Source organism: Balaenoptera musculus, chromosome 7 (assembly GCF_009873245.2).
Source record: "Balaenoptera musculus isolate JJ_BM4_2016_0621 chromosome 7, mBalMus1.pri.v3, whole genome shotgun sequence".
Taxonomy (NCBI): Eukaryota; Metazoa; Chordata; class Mammalia; order Artiodactyla; family Balaenopteridae; genus Balaenoptera; species Balaenoptera musculus.
The window spans coordinates 53,627,218-53,653,531 of record NC_045791.1 but is presented as its reverse complement, the minus strand read 5'-3'; the positions used below and the strand labels follow the sequence as shown (position 1 = coordinate 53,653,531).

Here is a 26,314-nt window from a genome sequence, read left to right as displayed (position 1 = left end):
AACAAAATGGAAATGAGGTCACAAATATTTTATAAATTACTACTAGAAGTGGGTCAATTTAAGAAATCTCTCCTCCAAGGCTCCAGTACTCATCTCTCAATAGCTAGAAGGTAATTTATACTGCCTGGATTTCCAAACAAAGCTTCCAAACTAAGCTGTTTCATTAATAAATCATGTAGTAACTGTGTCCTGCAATAAAATCATTTATGTACTGCAAGGAATTTGAGGAAACTATTACTTGACTGAATTTCAGAGCATCCCCTAATTTCTTTTTTTTTGGCGAAAAGACAACATTTACATTTAAATTATTAATGAATATATATTTTATTGATCTTTAAAAAGATATTCAATCTGATCCAAAGTAGATTTTTATTGAGAACATATCTGGAAATTTAAAAATCAGATTGAATTTTTTAAGAGAATAAAATATATATGTATTTTTTAAAAAGATGTGTTTTTAATTTAAAAATGCAGATAAAAGGTGGATGAGGAAGATACGTAGAATGGTTGATCAATGTGTTTACTATTGGACATCAACAGGAACAGAACATTTGTTTTAAATGATGTTAAGTTATAAAAATGGCATGGGGCAAAATAAAATTATGTACGAAGTTATCACTGAGTCAATGGGAAAAATGGACCAAGAAGTTTTGTTCTAAGGCCTTTTCTATTTTCTGCAAAAAAGCCAAAACACCTATCTGTTACAATATGTGGCTCTCGCCCCATTTAAACAAAGAAGAAATCAAGGGTGATACATAAAACTGAAATGGAATTGGGATTCATCGTGACAGTGCCATGGAAAGGGATTATAGGGGTAATTCTACCCTCTCATGCCCACAGAAATGGAAAAAAGGAATCTCTGCCATTCCCATTTCCATGGATTTACAAATAAGAGAAGCCAAATACAAACTTAAAATCAACTGAGACCCAAAGTTGAAAAAAATCTCTAGGAACAAGGAACAAGGTCAAACTCCATTACAACGTTCTGAAATAAACTGTCCAGAGCAGTTTTATGTTAGAATTTTGTATATTGAAGGCCATGTTGGCAAAGAATCATCTTCTGAAGTTGACCATAATGTCCATCATGCCAATAGTTAAGAGTTTGTTGCAATGGTCTTTGACCCATAGTAGATATGCAGGGAAAGGAAGTTGCATGCTTAGCTAGCATAAAACAATTTCTGAGCAACAATAAAAGCATTCCAAGCCTTCCCCCATCACTTCATAGCAAGGAGATCAAAAAGATGACAGTGAGAAAGGCTTCTCTTCAAGAGAAACACAATGTTTCCAACATGCAATAGGTTAATGAGGCAGTCAACACAAGCTTCTATCTGTGGGAAATTCCAAAATGGACAAGAAATCTGGGATGATTTCTTATGCATCTTTGAAATTCCAAGTGAGATGCTACATACTGGATTAACAACACATGGCAAACTGGGCTACTGTGGAGGTCTAAAGCCTCCTTTTGTGTGTACATAGATTGCCGTTTTCTTCATTGCTGTGGGTAATGTTTAATAACAACAACAACAACACAAAATTACTCACCTGCAATGAAAGATTCTTCGTGCATTTTTTTAAAAAACTGTAAACTTTCAAGTGAAATAAATGAAATAAATCCAAGCAAGGGAAGCCAGTGTGGACATTTGGAAACATCTGTTAATGGGACACACACAGCAAGCTGTTGCTTTTAAAGTTAGCCACCACAACCATAGCGGGTCCCACAGCTAGCAATTAAAAAACATTGATCAATTACCAATTACAGAAGTAGATCAATACTATGCATCAGAAGTAAGCCTCTCTTTATCAGACGGCTGAGCATGGATCTCAGCCTTGTGATATGTGGCATCATAATGATCTTTCTTATTTCTCTTGAAGAAACCACACTACAAGGAAGCAAGGTATTTAGTCAGTGTTACAGTTTTATGTATAAAAGCTAAACAAAAGAAAATCTCAGATTTTAACCTGTTTTCTACTTACAGCTTGTTTTACAAAGAGACCACTATGGATCAACCAAAAGGGACCAGCCCCTGCGCTATACTACATGGTGACAGCAATTAACCCAACTCTACTATCATGGGTCTCTGGTCAAATATTTATATGGATGACATTAGCTGATTGATTTTTCTATTTGTAACAAATCCTAAGGACCAAAATCATCCTAAAAGGGAAAATATATACACATCTGATTACAGCTTTGGGTGGTTTCTTCTTGCAGGGAATACGGAGTCTAAAAATAGGCAAAAGATTGACATCTACAGTTTACTGATTCAAAGTTTAAAGAATAAATTCTCTAAGGCTTAGCACAAATCCAAATAAAATAGATTCTGTGAGTATTTTTCTGCCCTTCACAGTGAATTTTATGGAATAAATGCCATTTGCTTGGGGCCTTGGTGGGGGTAAATCACAATATAAATTCAAATACACTGTCATGAAACAACGACAGCTGTCATTTCCCCAAATTCTTAACCACCATGTAACACTTAAGTGGTAGGAACCTGTGCTCCTCAGGTTAGGTCACTCTAAATGAGTATAAAGGTATAATTCCACTTTCTACTATAATTTCCTCATTCAACCGTGGAGAACTTTTTCTACTTACTTTTATCTAGTTCATAAGGCCATGGAACTGCCCTTTGATATATAACTTGATTGAAGAATTTCTACCCTCCTGGAAAATTCTGCAGCCTAGCCTGGCAACTCATGAAGTACAAATCTTGATCTGCTTTGTACAACATGGTAGCTACTAACCACGTGAGGCTATTCAAATTTAAATTAAATTTAAAAGTCAATACCTCCATTGCACTAGCCATATTCCAAGTGCTCAACAGCCACATGTGACTAGCGATTACCATAATGGACAGTGCAGCTTCAGAACATCTCCATTATTACAGAAAGTTTTACTGCACAGCGTTGATCCAGGCTGTTGATCTAGGCTATTTATCTGGATATTTATTTCTGACATTTAATTTATTATACAGTGAGCACACCCAGCCAACTTTCAGTAACACGTGCTAGTAAATATGGTGGGAAAAGGAATGAACCACGAACCAAGAGTCCTTGTTATGCCTCTAACTTGGCAACATTCTTAATATCCATGGGCGTGAGCATCTTTGTTTACAAAATGAAGGTGACTGGACCAGGCTGGAGGACATTTCTCTTATACCCTCAAACAATACCCTATACAGAATCCCTATGTTCAAAGCAGATAAAGTCACCACGGCTCTGGTTGAAGTGGGGATACTGCCCCTAGCCCCACCTGTGTAGCTTTGTCTTGGCACCTACGTGGATGTGCAAAACCCAATTTAAAGGCCACTGAACCAGAGTCCTCTCTGGTCCTCAAAGTCTATTATTTTAGCACATAAAAGCAAACAGTTCAGTTTCAGAAAGAAAAGCATAAAGTAATAAAAATTATTTTCATGGGGGGGTTGTAGAAGTTGTCTGATTACTTTAGAGTTCACTTGTGAGTCCGGATACTTTAGAACATAAAAAAAAAAAAAGAGAGAGATCATCTAGTCCAACCCACTTACTAAGCAGCTAAGGCAAACCAGTGCCCCAGGGAGGTGAAATGATTTGTCCAAGGTTATATAGCTTGGGTTTCTTAACTCTCAACTTACCCTCATTAGAGACTGCCAATAAGATCTGTTCTGAAAAAGATTGTTCTTGTGACCTCTTCTGGAGAGCAGCAGAAGGCCATCCTCAAATATCAAACCTTGCATTCAGTTTTTGATATCAAAATAATTTCCAGAGCATCTCCTATATTGGCTGGCTGTGCTCATCAGACAAACCTACTACCTGAAGTAAACATCAGAGGTAGGACTGGCTAACATCCCATGGGAGGATGGCTCTTGGCATAAGCAGATACCAAGCTTCAATCACACAACTGGAGGACACAAGCAAATTATCTCAGAAAATTATCTTGGCAAGAGGAAGTTACTTGGAAAAATAAAGTGAAAAAGAGATGCCCAATATTTGAAAGTGAGAATATCCTGAGCCCTGGTCCATTATACTCTTGGATCTAAGGAAAAGATAAGGATAGTTTGATCCTAGACATTGTCGGTCAGGTTTCATAATCCGTTAACCTCTAGACCAGACGTGTTTGGAAACCCAGAATTTTTGGCATTTTAGAAAAGTAATACACTGCATACATAATGTCACAGTAATCAAAACATTAGTATTTCTGCAGTGAGACTAATGAGTAAAGGATAAAGACCATAAAGAGCCTCTCTTCACATCATGTCAAGTTGTGCTGCCGAATAAGTCATTACAAACTGAGTGTTTTACAAGTTGTGATTGTTGACAAAGGTTGATAAAGGTCTGTGAACCTCCATTACTCACTGAGAATAATCCAAAATCTATAGGTCATAATCTCTGGCAACAAAAGTATGCAACATCTCATACATTTTTTGTAATGTAGACTATTTACTGGTAGAAAGCAGGCGGAAGATACTACATTACATTTGCAGGACCAAATTCTAATGAAGAACATCATATTAAACACAGATCTTCCTTATGTTTGATATAGGCTATGATAACTACTTTGGGATTCATTAATTTCATGCTTTCCTATTCCTAATCTAGCTGCAACTGTAACAAGCCCCAATTGCTGCCATGAACGTTTCTTTACAAAAGTTGAAGTTAATCGGGATACAGATTCTGATTAATGTAATATCCAACAATTCGGCTTAGATTCAGAATTTGATCTTAGATGAAGAAAAGGTCATAGTGGTAAAATTTTTTAAATTGTTATTTGCCAAACGTGCTAAATTATATGTGAAAAACACCAAAATTTACACACTTAAGAAACTCCTTATAATGTACAAATACTATATACCTTTAAATACAAAATGTTAGACAGATATTCAGATGTTCATTGTATAATTCTCAAGTTTGCTGTATGTTGGAAAAGTTTCATAGTAAAACGTTGGGAAAAGGAAGCAATGAAAAAAATGTATATACTATCAGTGTTAATTTACTTTTTAAAAAACCTGAAATAAAGTTTGTATCACAAAACTCAAGTGCCAGATATGACTTACCTTCCACAGTAAAAATACTAATAGAGCAAGCATCAAAATCCCAGCAAGAATAGCCACTAGGATGATCCACCAAGGTACTCCTGAATATTGAGCTACAGTCTTTGAGGGAAACACGGTCACACGAACCTATGGGGCATACAAGAAAGCAATATCATTATAAACTGAGGTGAGAATTAAACCATGAGTTTATATTACTAATTCTGCTTCCAGACACATTTTGGTCAATGTAGCCTATGGACGGATGAGATGTCTTTTTGATGTGAGATCCTTTCCTTTAGTAACGGAATACTGCTTTAAGAGACATTTCTTGGAGATCTTTTCCCAGAACCTGGAAAATGCTGGATTGTGGTGGGGTTTTTTAAATAAATTTATTTATTTATTTATATTTTTGGCTGCGTTGGGTCTTCGTTGCTGCGTGTGGACTTTCTCTAGTTGCATCGAGTGGGGGCTCCTCTTCGTTTCGGTGCACGGGCTTCTCATTGTGGTGGCTTCTCTTGTTGCGGAGCACAGGCTCTAGGCATGTGGGCTTCAGTAGTTGTGGCTCATGGGCTCAGTAGTTGTGGCTTGTGGCTCTAGAGCGCAGGCTCAGTAGTTGTGGTGCACGGGCTTAGCTGCTCCGTGGCATGTGGGATCTTCCCAGACCAGGGCTCGAACCCGTGTCCCCTGCATTTGCAGGCGGATTCTTAACCACTGCTCCACCAGGGAAGTCCTGGATTGTGTTTTGACAAAGTAATTATTTCTTTGCTAACTTATGTTTTTAAAATTTTTGTAATCAACAAAAGTAGAGAAAATTGTATAATGAACCATCATTTATTCATCACCAAGTTTCAACAATTATCAATAGGGACACAACCCCAATCTTGTTACATCTATATAACCTGGTATCTTTTTAAGACTCGTCACCTCTCTTAATTAAGCATCCAACAATGGCAACAAAAGGGTCTGTTTATGCACAATAAGCCTACATTCCTCCCTCAGATTTTAAAGACATTATGAAATATAAAAATAGGGATGGAGCTATTAGATGGTATTAGAGGCATTAGATGGATACCATTCTAATTCTTCCTTAGGGTTGAAACCGAGCAGGACCCTACAGGGAGCCCCCAGCTGACAGCTACTTGGAACCATAGGACTGAGATGGTCATCTCTGAACATAGAAGATTACCTCCTCTCCAGCATGTAGCCCCTCCTCTTTTCCCTACATAATCTCTGAGCAAAACCTGGGGAGTTGGTTCTTTGGGATACGAGTCCACCTTCTCCCCAGGATTGCCAGCTTCCTCAACAAAGCTATCTTTTCTTTTACCTAACACTGCTGTCTCACAACTGGATTCTTGAGCAACAAGAAGCCAAACCTGAGTTCAGTAACAGGATAGCAAACTAAAGATCCTCATCAAGAATAAAATTTCCTGAAATGGCTTGGTGGCATCTTCTACAACAATGTGTATAGACAAACTAGACTCTGGATTCATTCAGAGGCAGCTTAGAGCTTTAAGCGGCAGCTGATGAGAAGCTTAAGTTCTAAACATTTGATAGCTGGCAAATACCAATTAAATAGAAATAGTGTTTATTTAGAAATCTAAAAAGTTGCTTCTGGCAATTTGCTACAACTTGGTTACATGGGTTTAGAATTCAAGTGGATTTTTGTAGTGCCAGGAGACTTTTTTTCCCCAGGAGATGATTTTTCAAAGCACATGAAAGACCTGGTGAAAGCTACAAATATGATTTTGTAAACTATACTGATAAGAGATCTACCAGTTTGAAGTTTCTGATATTTTTGAATTTAGAGAATATAAAGTGAAGGGTAAAGAAAACTTAGATGGAACAATTTAATTTCTGAGAAATGTTTCTATTCACGTATTCTAAATTAATATTGAATTCTGGATGCTGCCTAAAAATGCTTCTATGTCTACACTGTGATTCAATACTACTATACTAGAACTCTTTCTTTAAAAATCTCTTAAAGTACTTCCCTTCCTACTTATCCTAGAAAACAGCTTCTCAACCTCCTTTGGCTTATAGAATATACTTAAAAGCAAGAACTGCTTTCCTTTAAACATTTAATAGGAAAGAATTCACTTTTAGAGTTTTTAGCATAAACACCTTTCTCAGCTACTATGTTTCCTGTTATGCTCTCAATGAGGTTTCACTCAAGCTCCCAGCCCCAGGGAGGGCCTCATGGCTCACTTCTGTTGCCTCCCTTCCCACAACAGGTGTCCTAGCTTTAAGCTAAAACAACCCTTTCTTGAGATTACTGGTTCAAGCAGAGGGGTACCCACGAAGTAGGGAAGAAAGAATGGTGAGAGACCGGTGAAGAAGTCATATAGTTGATGTGACTGCTAAGCCAGACAATTCTAAAATAAAAAGATTATTTCAATTAGCCTATGCTTTATCTCATTTAAATTTGCTTCCCTAGTATGTAGCATAGGGAAGCCACACAGTGTGTCCCTGGGGCAAGGTGATGACTTGGAAGGGCCATCCTCATGTTTAAGAATAAGCTCTGATGAAAGCGTGAAGTGGAGAGTGGAAACTGGTCCATGGCAAGGGCAAGCAGTCTTATAGTCACACTGCATACCAGAGCCTCTTAAATAGCTGATCATAGGGGGAAACCATGCCCATAAAAGGCTGCAATCCAACAGCATAAGGGCTGAACAAGGTAGTTTGTTTTGCGGGTTGGGGCTGGGGTGGTGTGTAGGGGGAACCCAGCTGAGAGCTCTAAGCCTCAGGTCTGGCTACCACCCAAACCAGATCTTGGAGGCTTTTAAAAACTAAAACAACTCACTGTGCATCAAAGACTGAGGACTGATGCTAGGGGCTGGGCCACACATTTAAAGGCCAGATGTGCTCTGCAAACCCAGTGTGTGCAAGGCCACAGTGCGGTCCAGGAAGGCGAGAGAGGCCAGTCAGCAAGATTTTATTGTTTGTTTCCTTAAATTGTCAAGTGTGTGTGTGTGTGTGTGACAGTCATTCTCCAGCTGGGACTGAGAATGGGGGTTGTTGTGGAGCTGGCCTTAGAATCGGGTGAGGGGAGACCAACTGTGAGCTGCGACTCCCAGAGCTCGGGAAGCCTTGTCTCATCTTGTCACAGCAACTGTTACTGATGGACAATGACAGGTTCAGGCCAGCAGAAATTACTCCAACTCCAAAAACAAAAAAGATTTTTTTGGTTTCATTAAAATCTAGGCATTTCCATAGGGATGACCTGTGCATGTGAACCTCATCCATCATGTGCCCGTAAGGGGAAAAAGGGCTTAACTCTGCTGATGCATTAAATTCCATCACCAGTGAGCAGTGCTGAGACCACATTAGCTTGCCCCCAGCCAAACTGTTTCCCTAAATCACTCTGTAATGTAATATCCTATGCTCTTATTGAACATCAGTGTAAGAAACCACCCGATGAAGGGATTTTCCTATCTTTTACAAAACTCCCTATTAAAGACACCATCCCCTTAGTGAGTGTTCTTCTTATCAGAAATCCATCTTATAAAAGGATCCATATCTCAAGTTCTTCTCTGAATTTAGAACCAAAAAAAGAAAAGCTCCTCCCCCTGAAAAATGATGTGCCTACTTTCACCTATCACATTCTTTCTCATCTTTGGCAGCCAGGAAGCTTAGACACTCTCTTCCTACTTCCTTAGGAATGAAATGGGGGTATATAAGTACAACCCATAAGTAATCTCCTTCTTCCTTGGCTTACTTCAACAATTCTCTCCCGGTTTGCGATCTCCTAGACCCTGAAATTCTTCACAATTGACACTATCTTGTTCAACTTTCCTTCTCTAGCATTTTTGCAGGGAAGGCACACAGTGTGTCCATGGCTAACTGGATTGTTAATTGGATCAATTTAACTGATACTAAAATTTTAGTAACCATCTTAGCTGTTTCAGTTAGGTGACCAGCTCTCTCTGACTTTGTTGTAACAATATCTTGAAAGTGTTTTATTAAGAAATGAACACAAAACTCTTGAAATTAGTTGGGTTATAAGGAAACAAAGGTTTTTTTTTTTCATCCTTTTAAAGCCAGGATTAGAGTAAAAGCAATGGGAAGATGTTTCAATATTAACACCAAAAGACAAGACTGAATTACTCAACCTCCTTTGCTTCTATCTCCAAAGAAAAATGATCTAGACACTGGAAAAGAGAGAGGAACCAAGATATAAATGAAATTGAAACCCTCAGTAAGTGAGGGAATAAAAAATGAAGGCAACCTGACACTTGAATTAAGCTTGAATCTTTAGGCCTCCCAAAACTGCACCTTAAAATCTAAAGAAACGTGTAGATATGATATCTGAGCTACTATTGTATCTCAGAAATCAGTAAATAGAAGAGGTAACAGAAGACTAGAGATGAAAAAAAAGACTCGGTTTTCAAAAGAAATGGGTTCTAGACATGAGACTAATAACCCGTTTTCAAATCTACCAATTATTAAACAAATCAAGTAGGATTACAGCAAAGATTCCAATTCCCGTTGGTAGGCATGGGCTCTCAAGCCCGAAGAACATGAAATGCCCAGGAGAACCTTATCTGCATTTGTGACCCAGCCATTAGACTGGATACGAGGGGACTTAGTTCCATTATCTTCGAGAAAACAAGAGCACCTGATGAGGAGCTTTGAGCCCGAGGTCTGGTCTTAACTCCACATGCTGGTCCTGTGACCCTGAGGGAGAGACAGCCTTCCTTGGACTCAAGTTTTCTCATCTAAACTTGAGATTTGGGGACTTAATGGGGAGCAAATATCACAGAGTCAAAGAACAGGAGCCCTGAAGTCAGACAGGTACAGATTTCAATCCAGGACCCCAAATGACATGCCCTCTCTGTGCCTGCTTCCTTTTTTGTAAAGTGGGTACAATGTCTACCTTGGTATTCTTCTGCAGTCTAAATGACAGCATATCGGTAAAGCATCTAGTAGATGGTAGACATTTAATTAACGTTTTATTAATGTTAGTCCCTTCCCCCTAAAGTGTTCTTTCTCTTTGCAGCTCTAAAAACTCAGTGATTCTCAGGGTTGCTGACTAAAAGTCACAGAAAGTTATAGCAACTGCCTTCAGTCAGAGAGGGAGTTAAAGGATTCTCAGGGAGGGTGTAGTTTAGTTGACAGTCCTTATGATGCCTTATTAATAAGAAGTAGAAAGGTGGGCTGGAGTAACCTGCAAAGATAATGTAAGGCCAGGGTGAGGGTACGTCCTGGTGAGCCTGGGACAGTCCTGGCTTGCACCAGGTGCCCCAGCATCCTGCCCAGATAAACGTGTCCTGGTTTGGATGGTAAATTTTAACAACTAAGGGCCACTATATCCCAGAAACCAAGGTGATCAGGGAGACTCACTGGATTTTCAGCTGGTGAAAGGACTGAAGCCAGGACACTGTCATAAGTACATCAGTAGATCAGCTTCAGGACAGTAATTCACAATCTTTCCTTCTCCATTCATTCTCTTTTGCAAAACATTCCCAACTGTAACCTGCAGGCATTTACTTTGAGAGCTTGATACAAAGCCCCTGTGAGTGCCAGACCCCCACAAGGAACCTCTGACTAGTGGTACACAAGCTCCTAGTCTTGTTCAATAGTTTTCTTAATTACCTGGAGGAAGACACAGTAGGCATGCTTCTTGGTTTTAAAAAAGATAAAGCTTGCAGGGATAGAAAGTTAACAGAGAGCAAATGACCGAGACTCAAAATTATGTTGTAAACCCAAACAACGGACCAAAAGTAAATCACATAAAATGCGAGGATACACTTAAAGGCATGCATTTAGATTTTTTAAATTTGCTCAAGGGTGGGATATGGGAAATGCAGCTTGACAGCACATTCTGATGAAAACACCTGGAAGTTTCAGCAGAACACGAACGTAAAAACGGTAGCTGCTAGAAATGCAAACAATCCTCAGCAACCATTTAAAAACCCAATTTTCGGCTGAACTAACAGAAGCTTGGGTCCGAGACACTGGGAGGCAGGTTAGGGTAAGCTGAAGGAGGCAGACCACACATCCGCTCAGCCCTGCCTGGGGCCGGCCCAGGAAGGGCAGAGGCCTGGAACCAGTTCAGCTGCGCCAGGCAGGACGGAAAACTGAAGAGCTGGGTGCTTAGCTCTGAAGAGACCTGTCCGAGGAGGCATGACAGTTTCCTTCAATTATTTCAAAGGCTGCTACGTGGCTTATTTTGGACTTGTTCCAGGGGGCCATAACCAGAGACTGATTTTATAAGATTCAACTCTGGATTCCTATATAGAGATCGTTTCTAGTAACTGCTGCTGGCCACACACGCCACGAGCTACCCCATGATGCAGTGAGGCTACCGTCACTGGGGGCACGCCGACAACGGTGACAAGCACCAGGGGCGGTACAAGACGTGGGGTCTTTATAGACTTGGGAGGTGCACCCATTCTCTCCTTGAGCCAAGAGCTCTCAAATCTACCCCATGCACCACAGATCGAGATGACCCGGGAATGACTTCTTTCTGCAATGATTCTATTGAAACACTGCTTGATTCTATTGAGACACTGCTTGATTCTATTGAAACACTGCTTGGGGTGGGCGGCACCTTAAGACACCATCTGCTTTCTCCTTAAAGGGGGTAACAGTGCCGCGAGGGAAGTGAGTTCCAGAGCAGCACATCCTCAGGCCACGGGCACGGGGTGGAGGAGAGAGATCTGCTCTGAGCTGAATGAAGCCCGGGGACCCCTCACCTGAGTGCCTGCGTTGGGCAGCTTAATATTCTCGGTGGCAGCAGTTACATCAATGGAAGCCCGCACGAGAATGTCCAGGTAGTTCATCTTGGAGTACTCCTGTCGGAGACAAAGTGAGTGAAAGCATTCGTGAAGACGGAAATGTCCTGGGAGGTGGCAGACAACTTGAGGGGCACAGCCCGGCAACGGAGCCCACCTCCAGAAACGTGCTGTTCCAGAGCCTCGAGCGCAGAACCACGGAGGCCTTGCTATCCAGCCCTCGGAGCGGGCACCCGATGTTCACACAGTTCACGTTCACGCTGCAGTTCTGGGGGGAAAAGGAAGAGCAGGTGTTACAGCGCAGTGGTCTGGGGAAGGCCTTCCTGCCACCTCCTGTCAAACGCTCACAGCTCTTGAAAAATACTTACGAGGGTCTGGTATTTTCTTTCGGCAAATAAAGAAAATTTTCTACCATCGTCTGTCTGTCTTTCAGCAATTTCTCGTTTCTTTCTTGAGTTGTGAGCCTCCTGAAAAGAATTATATCCAAAATAGTTCCACCTAAGGTAATTTTTTGGCACTACTGTACAAACCTCTTGAGCACTCCCTCCCAAATAATGCCAAATTCACATGATTGACAATTAATCTTCACCCATCTCCCATCACCAAAGGCGCAGAAATAATTTAAGTGTAAAATCCACCAACCTACCTTTAGTTTCAGGAAGTTTATCTCTTTTTGTGGCTGACAAGCTATCTTTTCCAATCCTTTGGATTCTACTTTCACCAAATAAAGCAACCATTTGCCATTGCTAATTTCTTTTGGCCACTGGATATTCAAGGTTGCTGTGCCGAGGTTTTTAAGAGGTTTGCCCAAGTTAATCACCTGTTAGAAAATAATACGTATTATCTCAGTGTAATTCCCTCAACATAAAATTAAGTAAGCGGTTCCTATTGCCAAGAGAAAAAAGCCAAAATATCTGGCATAATACTACAATAAAAGCACAGTTTCCAAAAATGGAGTATGGATAGGGCATTCAAAATAGAGATTTGTGCTTAAAGATTCCTGTCAATAAAAACAGAAAGAAAAAAGAGATCAAAGAGAAATAATTGTCCGTTCAATCCAGGAATAACTTTTGTTGTAACAGAATCTGCAGTGTAGATATGCCAGGCTCTCAACAGACCCAGGAAAAAGTCACATGTGTGTTTGTGTATCACTCTGTAACCACACTGCCTGGCAGATGACAAAGCCTGTGTGGTGGCAGTGCGCCCACAACCTGCTTCTGGGAAGCCCCACCTGCTGCAAAAATGAAGCTGCCCCCGTCCTTACTATGCAGGGGAGGCTTGGGATAACAACTGAGAGACCCGGAGTAGGACCCTTCTGGCAGCCAGGAACCCATGAGTCCAAGCTGGGGGCGGGCAGGGAGCAACTCCCTGCAGCAGAAATCGAAAGAGTTTGTGTGGAGGACTGCTCCGGAACCCACAGACTTCTCTTCAGCCACATCTGCCCAGGTGCCATGACCACCACCCACTACCTGTCCCATGCATGTCTGCAGAGCTAAGAGATGCTTTCAGAGGAGAATTCTGCCTCTTCACCCTGTTGCAGTCACCGGTGGGCCCATTCTTGCTATTTCAGACTTTCACCTCCACAACGGTCACTGTGTTTTCAGGAACATGATTGGAGCCACACAGACCTAAACCTGCCTATGACTTAGGAACCACCTCCGTACCATGAGATTATGTTCATTCAGCTGGACTAAGAGCCACTGTGATTGCCTACTTTGAAATGGGTCAGAGCAACCACTAGTCTTCCTTACTGGCATACGCCAAACCCACATTCACCATCACAAAACTGGGCTCGGGAAAGGTCGTGAACGTTAACCACAAGCAATAAGAGAGATGACCTTGTAATAGCGAAAGAAATAAATCATAACACATTCTAAAGCCACATAGAAATTATCTTTGAGATTTTTGTTTTATAGATAGACTCTGGAGGGGAAAAAATCGATTCTTCCTTTCTCTCTACACCACATGTACATTAAAACTCTCTAGGACCAAACTGAACTGGATTCTGAACAGAATCTTATGTTGAATGACAGTTGTGGTTCTCCATTCTGGAAAACATGACTTTTACACTAAGCCAGTATGGTGTTTAAAAGTTGGCAAACTCACTTTATCATGTTTATTTATTATTATTTATTAAAATTACATACTCAAGACCATATACAGCACATGTTAGCTTTCAGTACATAGAACAGAAGGGCCAACGGCAGCCACTCACCCTGAACTCATACTCAATTAAACTTCCCACTTCCTCTTCAGATTTCATAGCTTGCTCACCAATGACTGAACCTCCAAAATACACCTGGGAAGGTTTAGCAACTCTGTTAAATTAAAAAACACCAGTTTTAGTGAGGATTGTAAATGGTTCTTTCAAACACTGATTTGTTGTGCTCAACACAAACACTTACCCGGAGACCGATAAAAGCAGTTCAATAACCACTCTTGCTGTAGCTGTAATTGAAGCCAAATTATCTTGATTGCTTGTTCTGAAAATGAAAAGGAAACAATAGGGTTTTATTCTAACAGTCAGTTTTCTCATTAAATTACACTTCTTTTATGATTTAGATAAAGGCCAATTCATTGACTGGCTGTGTTTTCATGAAATAACTCTGAATGGAAGGTTGAAAGAACTCTTACGTTTCCAACTTCAGATTAACATCCAGATCTGTGGTGTCAAAGGTGATCTCAGTTGTACTTAAAATTAAATAAAAGGTAACCTAAAAAACAGAAATAGCTGTTAACACAGACTGAGCATATCGACACTGTAATGTTATTTAAAACATTAAAATACAGTACATAAAGGCATCACCTACACTGGAATTTCTTTTAAAAGGATTCCCAAGCTCGCAGTCTGCTTGTGAGCCGTTCTGGTTTGCGACACAACTCAACTGTTTCTCCTGTAACAGAAGTACATACCAGATCACAACACATTCACTTGCCACACAATGTTTTTTTCCGTCCAACATGGTCTCCAGAAATACTTACAGGGAAAGCCCTCAGTTCTCTATATGCAGAATAAGTCAAGGTGTCCGGAAAAGTGGCGATGAGTTTAGCTTCATGAGCGTCATCACCATCTTTGGTGGGATTCTTTGGGTTGGAAGGGCTGTTCGTCACCGTTATTTCTAAAGCAATGTCCTTCTGATCTTTTAGAACTAGTTCTGGTACACCTTTTTGACTATTGAAAAAAAAAGGAAAATGACAAAGTTCTCAATACATTTTCAATAACCCTTCACAAAAAGTCACTGCAAAGCCAGGGTCATTTTTGCTATTGCTGTGGAGCAATTCTTACATTGGTAAATAAGAAAATTTGTCTTGATTTCCTTCTCGGGTACAAAATTTATATTCTAGCTTAAGGTTGCTGTTACATACGTTGTCGTCTCCACATCCCTCTTTTAAGAAGTGCACCTGTAGGAAAACAAAATCGTTGTAATTGACATCACTTAGGACTCTAAATAGGTGACTGTTTCCATACAGTTCATTTCCCTGTGTGACAATTACCACAGCAGAATCCAAGCTACAAACATACTTTGCATCAAACGCCCACTCTGTCCTTTAATGAAACTGTGTTTTCAGAACACTCTGGCCAGGGCACTGAGGTGCTGTAGGGTAGTAAAGAGTAAACCTGGCTCTGCTGCTCACTCAGTTGTATGGCTTTGGGCAAGTCACTTAACCTTTCAGAGTCTAAGTTTCATCACAGGTGACATGGGATACCACCTTCCTACTATACAGGGTTACTGTAAGAATTACCAATAATAATGACAGTGCTACCTAACACATGATTACATTTTTTTTTTAACATCTTTATTGGTGTATAATTGCTTTACAATGGTGTATTAGTTTCTGCTTTATAACAAAGTGAATCAGTTATACATATACATATGTTCCCTGATTACATATTTTAACTCATGTAATCCTCACAAGGGACCTATGAGACATATACTATTCAGAGCCCCACTGCACAGATGGGGAAACAGAGTTCAAGGTCAGGAAAGCAAAGGGCAGAGTCTCTTGCACAGTGCTAAGGGGTTCTCAATAATCACACTGATAAATAATTAGGAAAACGGTCTCCTTGCTTGTCATGTTTAATGTGACTATGGAGCTGGGAATATACACAAGAAATATTAATGTGACTATGACATTGAGAGTATATTGAAAAGTATACAAGGAACTATGCTTGATGACAATAAACACTACAATGTGCAGATTTAGGCATCAGCCCCCAAGCCTAACTCACTCGTGAAAACCTTCGTCAGTGAGCCATTAGAACCAGGTGCCTCAGAGTGGACACTCCAGTATGAACTAGATTTTGACAAGTACAAAACGCCAAATCAAGATGTCACCACTCCCCAGCCTAAGCAGGCATCTCAGCCATCCTAAACCCTAGCAAACAGACCACACCTCATAAGAGGTATACAGCAAGCCATCCAATATAAATTTTTCTTCCTAAGATTACATAGGCTACATTAGGCACTAAATGACTATTTCACTGTTAATACATTTTTGCCTTGCTGAATTTTGATACTCCTTGATTTTAACGTTCAGACTAACAACAGTTTGTTTTCTACATTTTAATGTTCTCAGTGGTAAAATACAATGCATTTTTCTTCCTACAAAAAGCTACAGGAGAAACTTGATGTGAGAATAATAAGTTCTGTCAATTATAGTCTCAATAAGTTGCAGTGGGCAAAAATTATTAAGAAAAATACTATCTGGCTCCAAATTGTATCCTGTATGTTCACTGCTAATTTGGGAAACACTTTCTGCAACAAACTTTGCATATATTAAAAAGCTTATTTACTACAAAGCAATGGCCTTTAGAGCAAATCAATCACTAGTTCTATTGCCTTCAGAGATGTTTGATTTAGCATAATAACATGGCAAACAATTGGCAAAATGAAAGTCAGAAAGACTTACATCTGTATGAACAGACTTGGGTTCGTTTGAGTTCAGAATTGGAAGAACTTCTGGAAGCGAATTCACTCGCCTCCGAGTGCTTGGCTCTTGGATCTCTACAGAAGCTGTTATGGGGATGGGACGCAGTTTATCTCTGATATTTTCCTGGAAAGTATGCAGAGATACAGTTAAGCATGATATACATGCTACTGGGGAACTCCGAAACAATGCTTTCCTTTGTACTGGAAAATGGGTTGCTAGTATAAATGTCAGAAATCTCCACATGTCACCGCGGACCCCCCTTTAAAGAACTGATCTGTCTGCAGCCCTCACCTGGAGCCAGAGGGTTTCCTCCATGCACACCTTCTGCTTCTGCCTGCTCAGAGTGAGCTCTTGTGTATACTTGGGCTCAGAACCTTGGTTTCGAAACTGAACTCTTGATGACAGCCCAGATTTTCTTCTTTCCTTTTCAGCCTCCAGTGTGCCCGCAATGGCTAGGTGAAATCAACAAAATCATGGCAACTTAAAAGTGCATTCATACACAAGGCAGCTATAAGTACGGTGAGTTCCTTTTTGATATACTTTAATCCCTCCTAGAACACTTTTTCCCACTGCCATTGTTTTCCTTCATATTTCCTGGTAATGTACATTCTGACTGAATTATGATGTTTCAAATCAAGCTGTTCTTTCCTACCCATTGCTGTGAACAATGTTTTAAAGCTACGTTTCCATTGCGCCACCTGGGGGAGCTCGAGAATAAGTCAAAACCTCAGAGCAGCATCTAAGAATCAGTTTCTGACTGTGTTTCTAGAACTCAGAGTACCTCAGACAACAGGACGGCAGCCAACACTCCCTAAGCGCCTAAACTGACTCCCCCTTCAACAGTCCGATGCTTAAATTCAAAAAAGTTCTCTAGATCAGCAGCAGCAGCAGGGGCTTCTCCTGGGTTGTGTCAGGAATGCAGAGCCTTGGGCCCCAGCCAGACCTACTTAACCCGAATCTGCATTTTAACAAGATCATCAGGTGGTTCTTATACACATTAAAGTTTAAGAAGCTTTGATAAAGGATAGTCGTCTAAAAGAGAAACAATATATATATTAGAGATGGAGATGTCTTTTGACAATAGGATGAGACTTTTCACTTAAAAAAGAAAAAGAATTAAAAGGTAAAATATACTTCCTTTCAGGGGCTAGAGGGCCCTTTTGTCAGCTAATAAAACTCCGACAACCAAAGTTTCCACTTCCAAAGCCCCAGAAGGCACATCCTGCTTGTGATTACCTACACTAACAGAGCTTGGAGATGAGCTAGGATTTGGATGATCAAAATCTCATTTCTCGACTTCAGAATGCATTCTTTGCCAGTTCGCTCTATGTAACTGCTAACTCTAACTATGTTTCTTTATCATGGGCCAATACTTAAATGACTTACATTTATTAATCACTCACTAACCATCAGAAGAGGAAGTGAACCAGTATGTACAGGGCCAGAGCAGGTAGCCTCAAGGAAAAAAAATCTGCTCCAGAAAATACAGAAAATGAATAACCCATGTTCTAATACTCACATTAGAGTTTGGAAGAGACCTTTTTAAGAGCATCTATTTTAATTCCCTCTTCTCACAGATGAAGAACTGGAGGCCCACAGAGCTAGGTGGCTGGCCCAGGGTCCTACAGTGAGGGACGGAGGCAACTGCTAAAGTCTCTGTCACAAACACAAAAGACGACTGCCTTACAAAGCCTCTTAGACATGCAGGTTCCCACTTCCCCTAGGCCTCTGCACAAGTCACTCTCCCCTTCTGCCAGCTGGACCACCCCCTACTTTCTGACTCCCCGTCACTGGCTGACTAACCTTCAGATCTCAGCGTGGACATCACTTCCTCTAGGAAGCCTCTCCTCGCCCCTCCTGGGGGTCCAACCGTATTCCTCTCATAACCACACTTAGCCTGCTGGGCTGTGGGCCTGACCATCTTCCCAGGCAAAGCCGTGCCAGGGACCTCCTTGGTCGGTTCACCACTGTACTCCCCAGCAACAGCACAACACCTGACATAAATATAACTGGTAGAACAGATGAACAGAAGCATACACGCCAACATACACCCAATGCACATTTGCGCACACACAATGTGCCATTATCCTTATGCTGACACAATAGCTGTTCCAATATGGAAGACCAAAATTTAGAAATGACAGTTTCAATAGTAATTTCTGTGTCCATCTAAAGAATTCTTAAATGTCACGGCTGCCAAATGGAATGTGCCTCCATTTTAGGCCCTCTGTGAACCTTGACATCATCCATTTATCAGTGACCTGCTAACTTCACAATGAACCAGACGAAGGCTCACATGCTGAGTGCCCCTCACAGCAAAAGCAGGGGAGGGTGTGGGTGCATTAAAACCGTTTATCTACCAAACCCACTCTAACCTTTTCTGACCCTCCAGACAGTTCACATCATCTTAAAATCCTTGCCGGCCACCTTTGCTGACCTTTTGAGGGGCAAGCCAAGTAGAATAGTCATTAAGGCTCAATTATAAATATCTGTACGTATGGAACACCACATCTGAGGACTGCTGAGTTAAAACAGTCTAGTCAGACAATAAGCTCACACTCTGACACTGGGAACAGATTTTAGATGTATTAACTTCTGCAGCTTTGTGCAAGTTCTGCTTTATTTGATTCAGAATTTCCCAATACCGTGGAAGCAAAGGCAATGAAAACAGGTTTTCTCTCAATGTCTTCAGAAAAAAAAGTTCTATCTATAGTAGGCCATCCATAAACACTTGGTTAATGGAGTAGTTATATAATATAAAATTAATTTACATGGCATCAAGCACAGCATTAAAGCTAGAAGAGGGCTTCCCTGGTGGCGCAGTGGTTGAGAATCTGCCTGCCAATGCAGGTCACACGGGTTCGAGCCCTGGTCTGGGAGGATCCCACATGCCGTGGAGCAACTAAGCCCGTGAGCCACAACTACTGAGCCTGCGCGTCTGAAGCCTGTGCTCCGCAACAAGAGAGGCCGCGATAGTGAGAGGCCCGTGCACCACGATGAAGAGTGGCCCCTGCTGGCCGCAACTAGAGAAAGCCCTCGTACAGAAACAAAGACCCAACACAGCCAAAATTAAATAAATAAAAATAAAAAATAAAAAGCTAGAAGAAAGTTTGTAATTTATTTTGTATAAATGATTGATCTGGGGGAAGACAAGGAGTGTTCTGGTGAGATTTCACATCTATAGGCAAACAGAGTGGTTTGAGAACATGACCAATAGAATAAAAACGCGTCTCCGTTTCCTCTCCTTGCCCAGTCAAAGAATCACTGTTTCTCCTGTTCTCTCTAGGCTACTTCCAAACACAATGGTAAAAGGCCCGTCACCCAAGCCGGCAAGTGTAAGGCACTGTATTTGGGTAAAAACAACACAAAGTATACTGAGAGGATGACAGATTGTGCGAAATCATAAAATATGTCTGTCACTGAAAGCCACACAAAAAACTATTTTCTGTACTCAGTAAAATACCGGCTACATCAAAAGTAAAGTGAAAGGCCACAGCTCCTCCGGTGTAGGAAGTCCTAATACACGCATACTGTGCACACTGCATGCAAGGTCCACAGATCCTGTGGGGAGACCGTACAGCAGGAGGTGGCCCAGAAGAAGGGGCCTAAAACGGTCAAGGAGATGAAGAAACCACCTGAGGACAGTTTAAAATCTGGTAAGATGAAGGCCAAGTGGGCCTATGACAGTATGGATTGGGTGAAGGCAGACTTAGTTGTCAAATTCTGGGGTGTTATAAAGGGACATTTTTTAATAAAGAAAAGAAAGTAATACTTTAGATAACACGGACAAACCCTGAGAGAACTCACTCCATCTCAAGGTGGAGTAAAAACTGAAAGCCATGAGAATAGACTACCCTGTCCTTCCAGAAAGCTTCTCTTGGGGGCATTGCTGCACTAGGATACCAAGCTGCTGGGACCACGGCCGACCCAGGAAGGAAATCACCCTCACTCTGTACTTCCTCTTTGGGGAAAAGATCTTCTTTAAATTCCTAGGCCCCCAACTTCACTCTGGCTTACTCCTGAAGAGGTACAGCTGCTACTAAAACATACCAGACAAGGCCTTGGTGATCATCACTACTGTGAGAGTATCGTTAAAAATTTGTCAAACTTTGTGGCAAAACTCCTATTCGGGTTATAAAGAAAGGAAGCGGACTAGACCTTATAAATGACAACCTGCTTTCCCCACCTTATCTCATTTGCTCTCCACCACAATCCTATGTAGTAATTCCTATCAGAAGGATTTTTTTTTTTTAACTGATAGGAAAATAAAAACTCAAACGTTAAGGGACTTGCTCTGTGTTGAAGGGTCAGTCAGCATCGGTGTTGAAACCAGGAGCAGAGCCCAAGTCTCTGAGTTCTCAAGGCCAGCCTTCAGGTCCCCCCAGGGCCCACCCTCGGGGACACAGCTTGGGTGTTCTGGGCCACAGATGCCTCTGGGAGGGGACCGGGCAGCAAAGAGACTATAAACTGGCAATTATTAGAGCAGGACACGGGCTCCTGCGGTCACTCTTCTACAGCTACCACCCGCCACCTCACAAGCACAAAACCAATCTTCCACACTGCTTTTCAAAGACAGAAATGGAGGAAACGGTAGTGGAAGCAAGTGAGTACTTTTCCAAGGCATTCATTCTGTCCTACACCATCTGCTCTGGAAACTTCAAATGGGGACCAAATGCAGTTTTCCCCTTGTGTTTCACCCTCCTGATTAAAGAGGAGACAACAGATAGACTTAGTTCTTTAAACCAGAATTTATGGACCCATTCCGGCCATTACAGTTTTATTCTTCTATTATTTATGCAACTTTCAACCTGGCAGACAGAAAAGATATAATTTTAAAAGCACCAGGTACTTACTTATTGAAGGATTGTAACCAGTGGGTTTGGCAGTATATTCAAAACAGGCCTTAACCTTCAGGCTGTATAAAATCAAACACATATTTCTTAAGAGATGCATTATTGCCCTAGAAAAAAAATCCCAACACGTTCCCCAACCCTGAAATCCCCCCAGTGAGGACTGATGAGTAAAATGTTATATATTCACTTGACAGATTCCTCTTCCCTTTGCCCATTTCTCTTAAATCTTCCCTGTGGCTCCTCAGGGCAGCAGGGCCATCACCAAGCAGAGACGTGACTGGGGGAAGAGTGGACACAGCGCAAACGCTCACCATATCCCGCTAGGCGCCCCGCAGGGCATTTTCTGATGGAGATCAATTCTGTTAGGTGTAACTGTGATGGTTTGCTGAATATTAATCACAGGCCGGGATCTGAAGACAAAGGAGGGAAAAAACAAGTTCAGCCTTTTGCTACTTGGAGGTAAGATGAACTCACGTACTAGATAGGCATCCTCAGATGTGGCATCTTAAAAACCACAGGAAAAAAAATGTTCCCCAATGTGATTTCTGCTCCCACACTGCTAAAGAAAACAACTGTTAACAGAGATAATTTAAAACGTGTTTACACGGTATTTATAAAAATGTTTAAATATGATTTATTTAAATTATAGATTGTTTTAATGATTTTAATATTAGAGTTTTTTAAACTGAAATAATAATATGGGCAACATGTAAAAGTTCCAGAGTTTTCAGGCAAATATGTCTCGTCCCCACCTAAACCCCTAAGGAGACTTGCATGTCCTTCCAGACATATCAGTCTGTTTCAGTTAAAAATATTATCTAAAATTAAATATAATAACATGCATCTATTTTTTAAGTGGGAGCTCTTCATGCTTATCGCTCTGCATGTTACTTTTTCTCATGCACTAACATTTCAGAGGTCTTCTCATATCTATACACACAAACCTAGTTGTTTTTCACAGCTGGTGGTGTTGCATGTGTCAACGTAACATCATTTATTTAACCAGCCCTTAATCAGTAGACATTGATCATTTTTTTTAGGCTTTCTGCTCTGACAAGCATCCTTGCATATATATCCATGCACATGTATGCGTCCTAAATACATACATCTATTTATCTGTAGGATAAACACCCAGGCAGAATTTCTGAGTCAAAGAACACATGCATTTTTAATTCTGAGTAATCTTACCAAAAAAGGATGACACCAACATACACCTAACACCTGGGGTGCTCACTGCCAGGATTTCTACACACATGTGAATTTTAGTAATCCAGGCGAATCCTGAACTTACGGGTCCCCATCTTACAAACATCTGCCCTTCCTATCCTCCCTCGGAATCTCCCACCCCCAACCTTAAGCCTCTGTCCACCTGCTGCCAGTACTGACTACAACTTTTCTACCCGCACAACATCTCTATAAGCAAAACCTTGAATCCTTTATCCTTTCCCCTCTCTGCTCTGCCTAACCCAACCTCACAAGCACACAAGAAGCTGAGTCCCACAACTTTAGCCCTTCTCACCATGTAAAAACATCATCTTTCTCCCTTACATGTTCTTCCCTACTTCCCACAGCCAAGGGGTCACCAAGGGCCTATGGCTTAACCCCTGCCCCAGAGGCAGGAAAGTACAAGCGTATGGTGGCTGGGGAGACAGCGCACCTCTCTGCTCCGTCGCCCTCCAGCACGGACTCAGAGCAGGTTCTATGGTTCCACTACCACAGGGATTCAGTCACCCTGACTTTAGTGGGTTTGTGGTAAACTCAGCCATTCTGGAGAATAGTGTTTCGACAAGAAAATGAATCCAAATTCCAAACAGCTACCTTGAACTTCTGGAATCCATCTATCAGTAGGCCACAGAGGTTCTGAGTACCCTCCTGGGGAAGCCAGGAGCCAATTAAAGGGCAAATGCTGCCTACATTTTGTTTCTTCATTTCCCTTTATCTTAACTGTTTACCTTTCTATTGTTATTTTACATTTAGACAGCTACTAATTTCTAAGATCCTAACTACAAGCATACTTCGGAGATACTACAGGTTTGGTTCCAGACCATGGCAACAAAGCAAGGATTGCAATAAAGGAGACACTTGAATTTTTTGGTTTCCAAGTGCATATAAAAGTTATGTTTACACTATACTGTAGTCTATTAAGTTGCAATGGCATGATGTCTTAAAAAAAATGTACATGCCTTAATTAAAAAATACTTTATTAGCAGAGCAGCTCCCTCACTGCGATCTATTGAAAGTCACCCCTCGACACAAGGGTGTGTAGAAAAAGAAAGAAAAAGAGAAAAAAAAAACCCAAAAAACTTTATTGCTAAAAAAAAAAATGCTAACCAGCATCTGGGTCTTCAGGAAGTCGTAGCAATAATATCAAAGATCAACCATAATGAAAATAATAATAATAATAATGAAAAAGTTTAAAATGTTCCAAGAATTACCAAAATGTGACACAGAGACATGAAGTGAACAAATGATATTAGAAAAATGGCACCTCACCACAAACCTTCAATTTGTTAAAAAAAAAAAAAAAACGAGAACACAGTATCTGTGAAGCGCAATAAAGTAAAGTACGATAAAACGAAGTACACCTGTAGATATGTTCTTAAAGTTTTGAGAGCATATTTAAAAGGCAAAAATTCACAAATATTTTAAAACCAGTTGCTACAGATGCTAGAGTGTTTTACATATAATAGTATTAAGGCTTTAGTGTGGCATAAATTTCAAAAGGAAATATTTTAACACACACTTCTGCCCAAATCCTATTTTTATTTCTGTTTTTAAACACACAACATACACACACAATTTTGAGTGCACATTATATATGAATCATAAAAAATGTCTTAACACATAAAGCAAATCTTATGGCTCAGCTGTCTCATGTTTAATTAGCATTTATTTATTAAGTACCCTGAAGTACTAGTATAATTTAGTGGGGAGAAATGCCCAGGGACAGAAGTTGGGAAGATTTAGGTACCACACCCTGTTCTCACAGGATCCAGCCTTAAAAGCTCAAGCAAGTCCTGGGCCTCCATTTTCCTTGTTTGTAAAATAAGGGAGTTATCTTATTTTCTTATTATCTTATTATCAAAGGCTTTTGAAATTTACTTTCATACTATCTATGAGGAATGAAGGAACACATTTACAGGGTTCATAGTCAACCTACTTATGAGGACAGGAAAGTAAGGATATTAAAATATCAATTACATACAGAGGCAAATATTTAATTGGCTAAAGTCAGGTTACCTGCTGGGAAAGACGTCGTAACCAAATTTTGTTACAGGAATTCAAGTCTTCTTGACACCTGAGGTCTATACCTCAAACTAGAACTAAAAGTTCAAATTGCTTTTTGATGGAAACTTGCTAAAATACTTGAATGTTATGCTATACTCTTCCACCTTTTAAAAATGTTGACTATTTTAAGGTTAATACCTAACACTTATATGTACAGAGAGAAACAGGCATATAAAGGTAGTAACACACATTCATTCAGTTAACTAATTTTTTTTTTTTTTTTTTACTTCTTCCTTTGGCCTAATATCCCAGATAAATTTTTCTCCACTTATTTTCACATCTCCTACTTTTGCCATCTGTAATGTCTCTTGTGGTTCTTAGTTTTCATATAAAATGGCTTTCATAGATCTTGCCATTTAACTAGAAAACTATTTTTCTAGAGTATTCTATACTACATTATATAAATGTACAGTATATTCTAGTTTTTTTAAATAGTATTCTCTTCAGAAGTGTCCTGGTGTTGTTTTCTTATCCCCAGCGGTCTTGCTTAGGATTCTATTTAGACATAGAGGCCACATCTACACTTGGCACCCTTCTGGAAGAACAAAGGGTAATGATGGTACCAAGTGTACATATGGCACAGATTTTTTTCTTTTAGGGTTTCATTGTACATCACTGCCCATTTCTTTAAAGAGATTCTTTAGATAAAAATGACTATAAAGCCAAATAGTTTAAAAAAACAAACCCAAATGGTTCACTCTCACCAATGAGCAAAGAAATGCAAATTCAATCAAAAGATGAGATCACATATCACACTGGCAAAAATTAAATAGATTCATCCTGTTCAATGTTGGTAAGGGTGTGAGAAAATGGGCCCTCTAGTAGGTTGTTATCGTGAGCATAAATTGCTACAACTTTTCTGTGGGTATATGTATTAATACAAAAATGTGCTAACCTTTATCCCAGCAATTCTATTTCTAGGAATTTTTCTTTAAAAAAATCCATTACACAGAGATACATACAATATACTATATAGCACACTGTTTATAATAGCTAAAAGTCAAAGACTGTCTAAAAATTCCATCAACTGAGGATTCATTAAATGCATATTATGGAATAATATTAAGTTGTTAGAAAGAGTAAGATTTATGTATCTGCATTAACAAGGAGAGATAACTGAAGAGATTAATTTTTAAAAACCAGAATAGAGAACAGCAGTTATAGTATGGGCTTTTGATGATACCCTAGAACTGGAGACTCAAAACTATTAAAAGCTGTTTTGTGGAAGAAGAGAATATTGGGGAACTTGCACTTAACTGCAATTCTGTATTAACCTTTTTTTTTTTTTTTAAAGAATGTGCTACTTTTTAAATAATAAAAAAATTTTTTTTAACAATTTTTCCTGGTGATTTCCAGCAGTGATGGAATTGCTGGGATAAGGGGACTCAGACACAGCTGATGGGCACATTGTTGCAGCCTGTCTGGAGGTCATTTTGGTGAACCTGAATCACAAGTCCTAAAACACACATGGCCCTTCAACTTAGCAACTCACTTTTAGGAA

At 40.3% G+C, this 26,314-nt stretch overlaps 1 protein-coding gene and 1 long non-coding RNA gene across 7 annotated transcripts in view; one reads left to right on the top strand and one right to left on the bottom strand.

The window, feature by feature from the left end:
* Nucleotides 1–21,881, top strand: part of LOC118898280 — a 38,875-nt gene extending 16,994 nt beyond the window's left edge. Inside the window, exons 2-3 of one of the 3 annotated variants that reach the window (XR_005020653.1) lie at nucleotides 17,104–17,191; nucleotides 21,771–21,881. This is a non-coding gene — a long non-coding RNA (uncharacterized LOC118898280). Of the gene's footprint in view, nucleotides 1–17,103; nucleotides 17,192–18,249; nucleotides 19,485–19,522; nucleotides 19,580–21,770 lie in introns of those variants that run through there. The other 2 variants (XR_005020652.1, XR_005020654.1) reach the window with 2 other exon arrangements.
* The window catches only part of ITGA6 (integrin subunit alpha 6), a 76,096-nt gene that overhangs the window by 1,478 nt on the left and 48,304 nt on the right, over nucleotides 1–26,314 (bottom strand). For 2 of the 4 annotated variants that reach the window (XM_036858457.1, XM_036858459.1), the window contains 15 exons: nucleotides 21,837–21,935; nucleotides 21,526–21,587; nucleotides 16,964–17,124; nucleotides 16,652–16,795; nucleotides 15,027–15,142; nucleotides 14,723–14,912; nucleotides 14,551–14,634; nucleotides 14,375–14,454; nucleotides 14,146–14,223; nucleotides 13,956–14,058; nucleotides 12,387–12,560; nucleotides 12,109–12,207; nucleotides 11,898–12,008; nucleotides 11,702–11,800; nucleotides 5,028–5,153 (listed from right to left, as the gene is read on the bottom strand). In XM_036858457.1, the coding sequence (XP_036714352.1) occupies nucleotides 5,028–5,153; nucleotides 11,702–11,800; nucleotides 11,898–12,008; nucleotides 12,109–12,207; nucleotides 12,387–12,560; nucleotides 13,956–14,058; nucleotides 14,146–14,223; nucleotides 14,375–14,454; nucleotides 14,551–14,634; nucleotides 14,723–14,912; nucleotides 15,027–15,142; nucleotides 16,652–16,795; nucleotides 16,964–17,124; nucleotides 21,526–21,587; nucleotides 21,837–21,935 (1,726 nt within the window). Of the gene's footprint in view, nucleotides 1–1,750; nucleotides 1,881–5,027; nucleotides 5,154–11,701; nucleotides 11,801–11,897; nucleotides 12,009–12,108; nucleotides 12,208–12,386; nucleotides 12,561–13,955; nucleotides 14,059–14,145; nucleotides 14,224–14,374; nucleotides 14,455–14,550; nucleotides 14,635–14,722; nucleotides 14,913–15,026; nucleotides 15,143–16,651; nucleotides 16,796–16,963; nucleotides 17,125–21,525; nucleotides 21,588–21,836; nucleotides 21,936–26,314 lie in introns of all 4 variants that reach the window. The other 2 variants (XM_036858458.1, XM_036858460.1) reach the window with 2 other exon arrangements.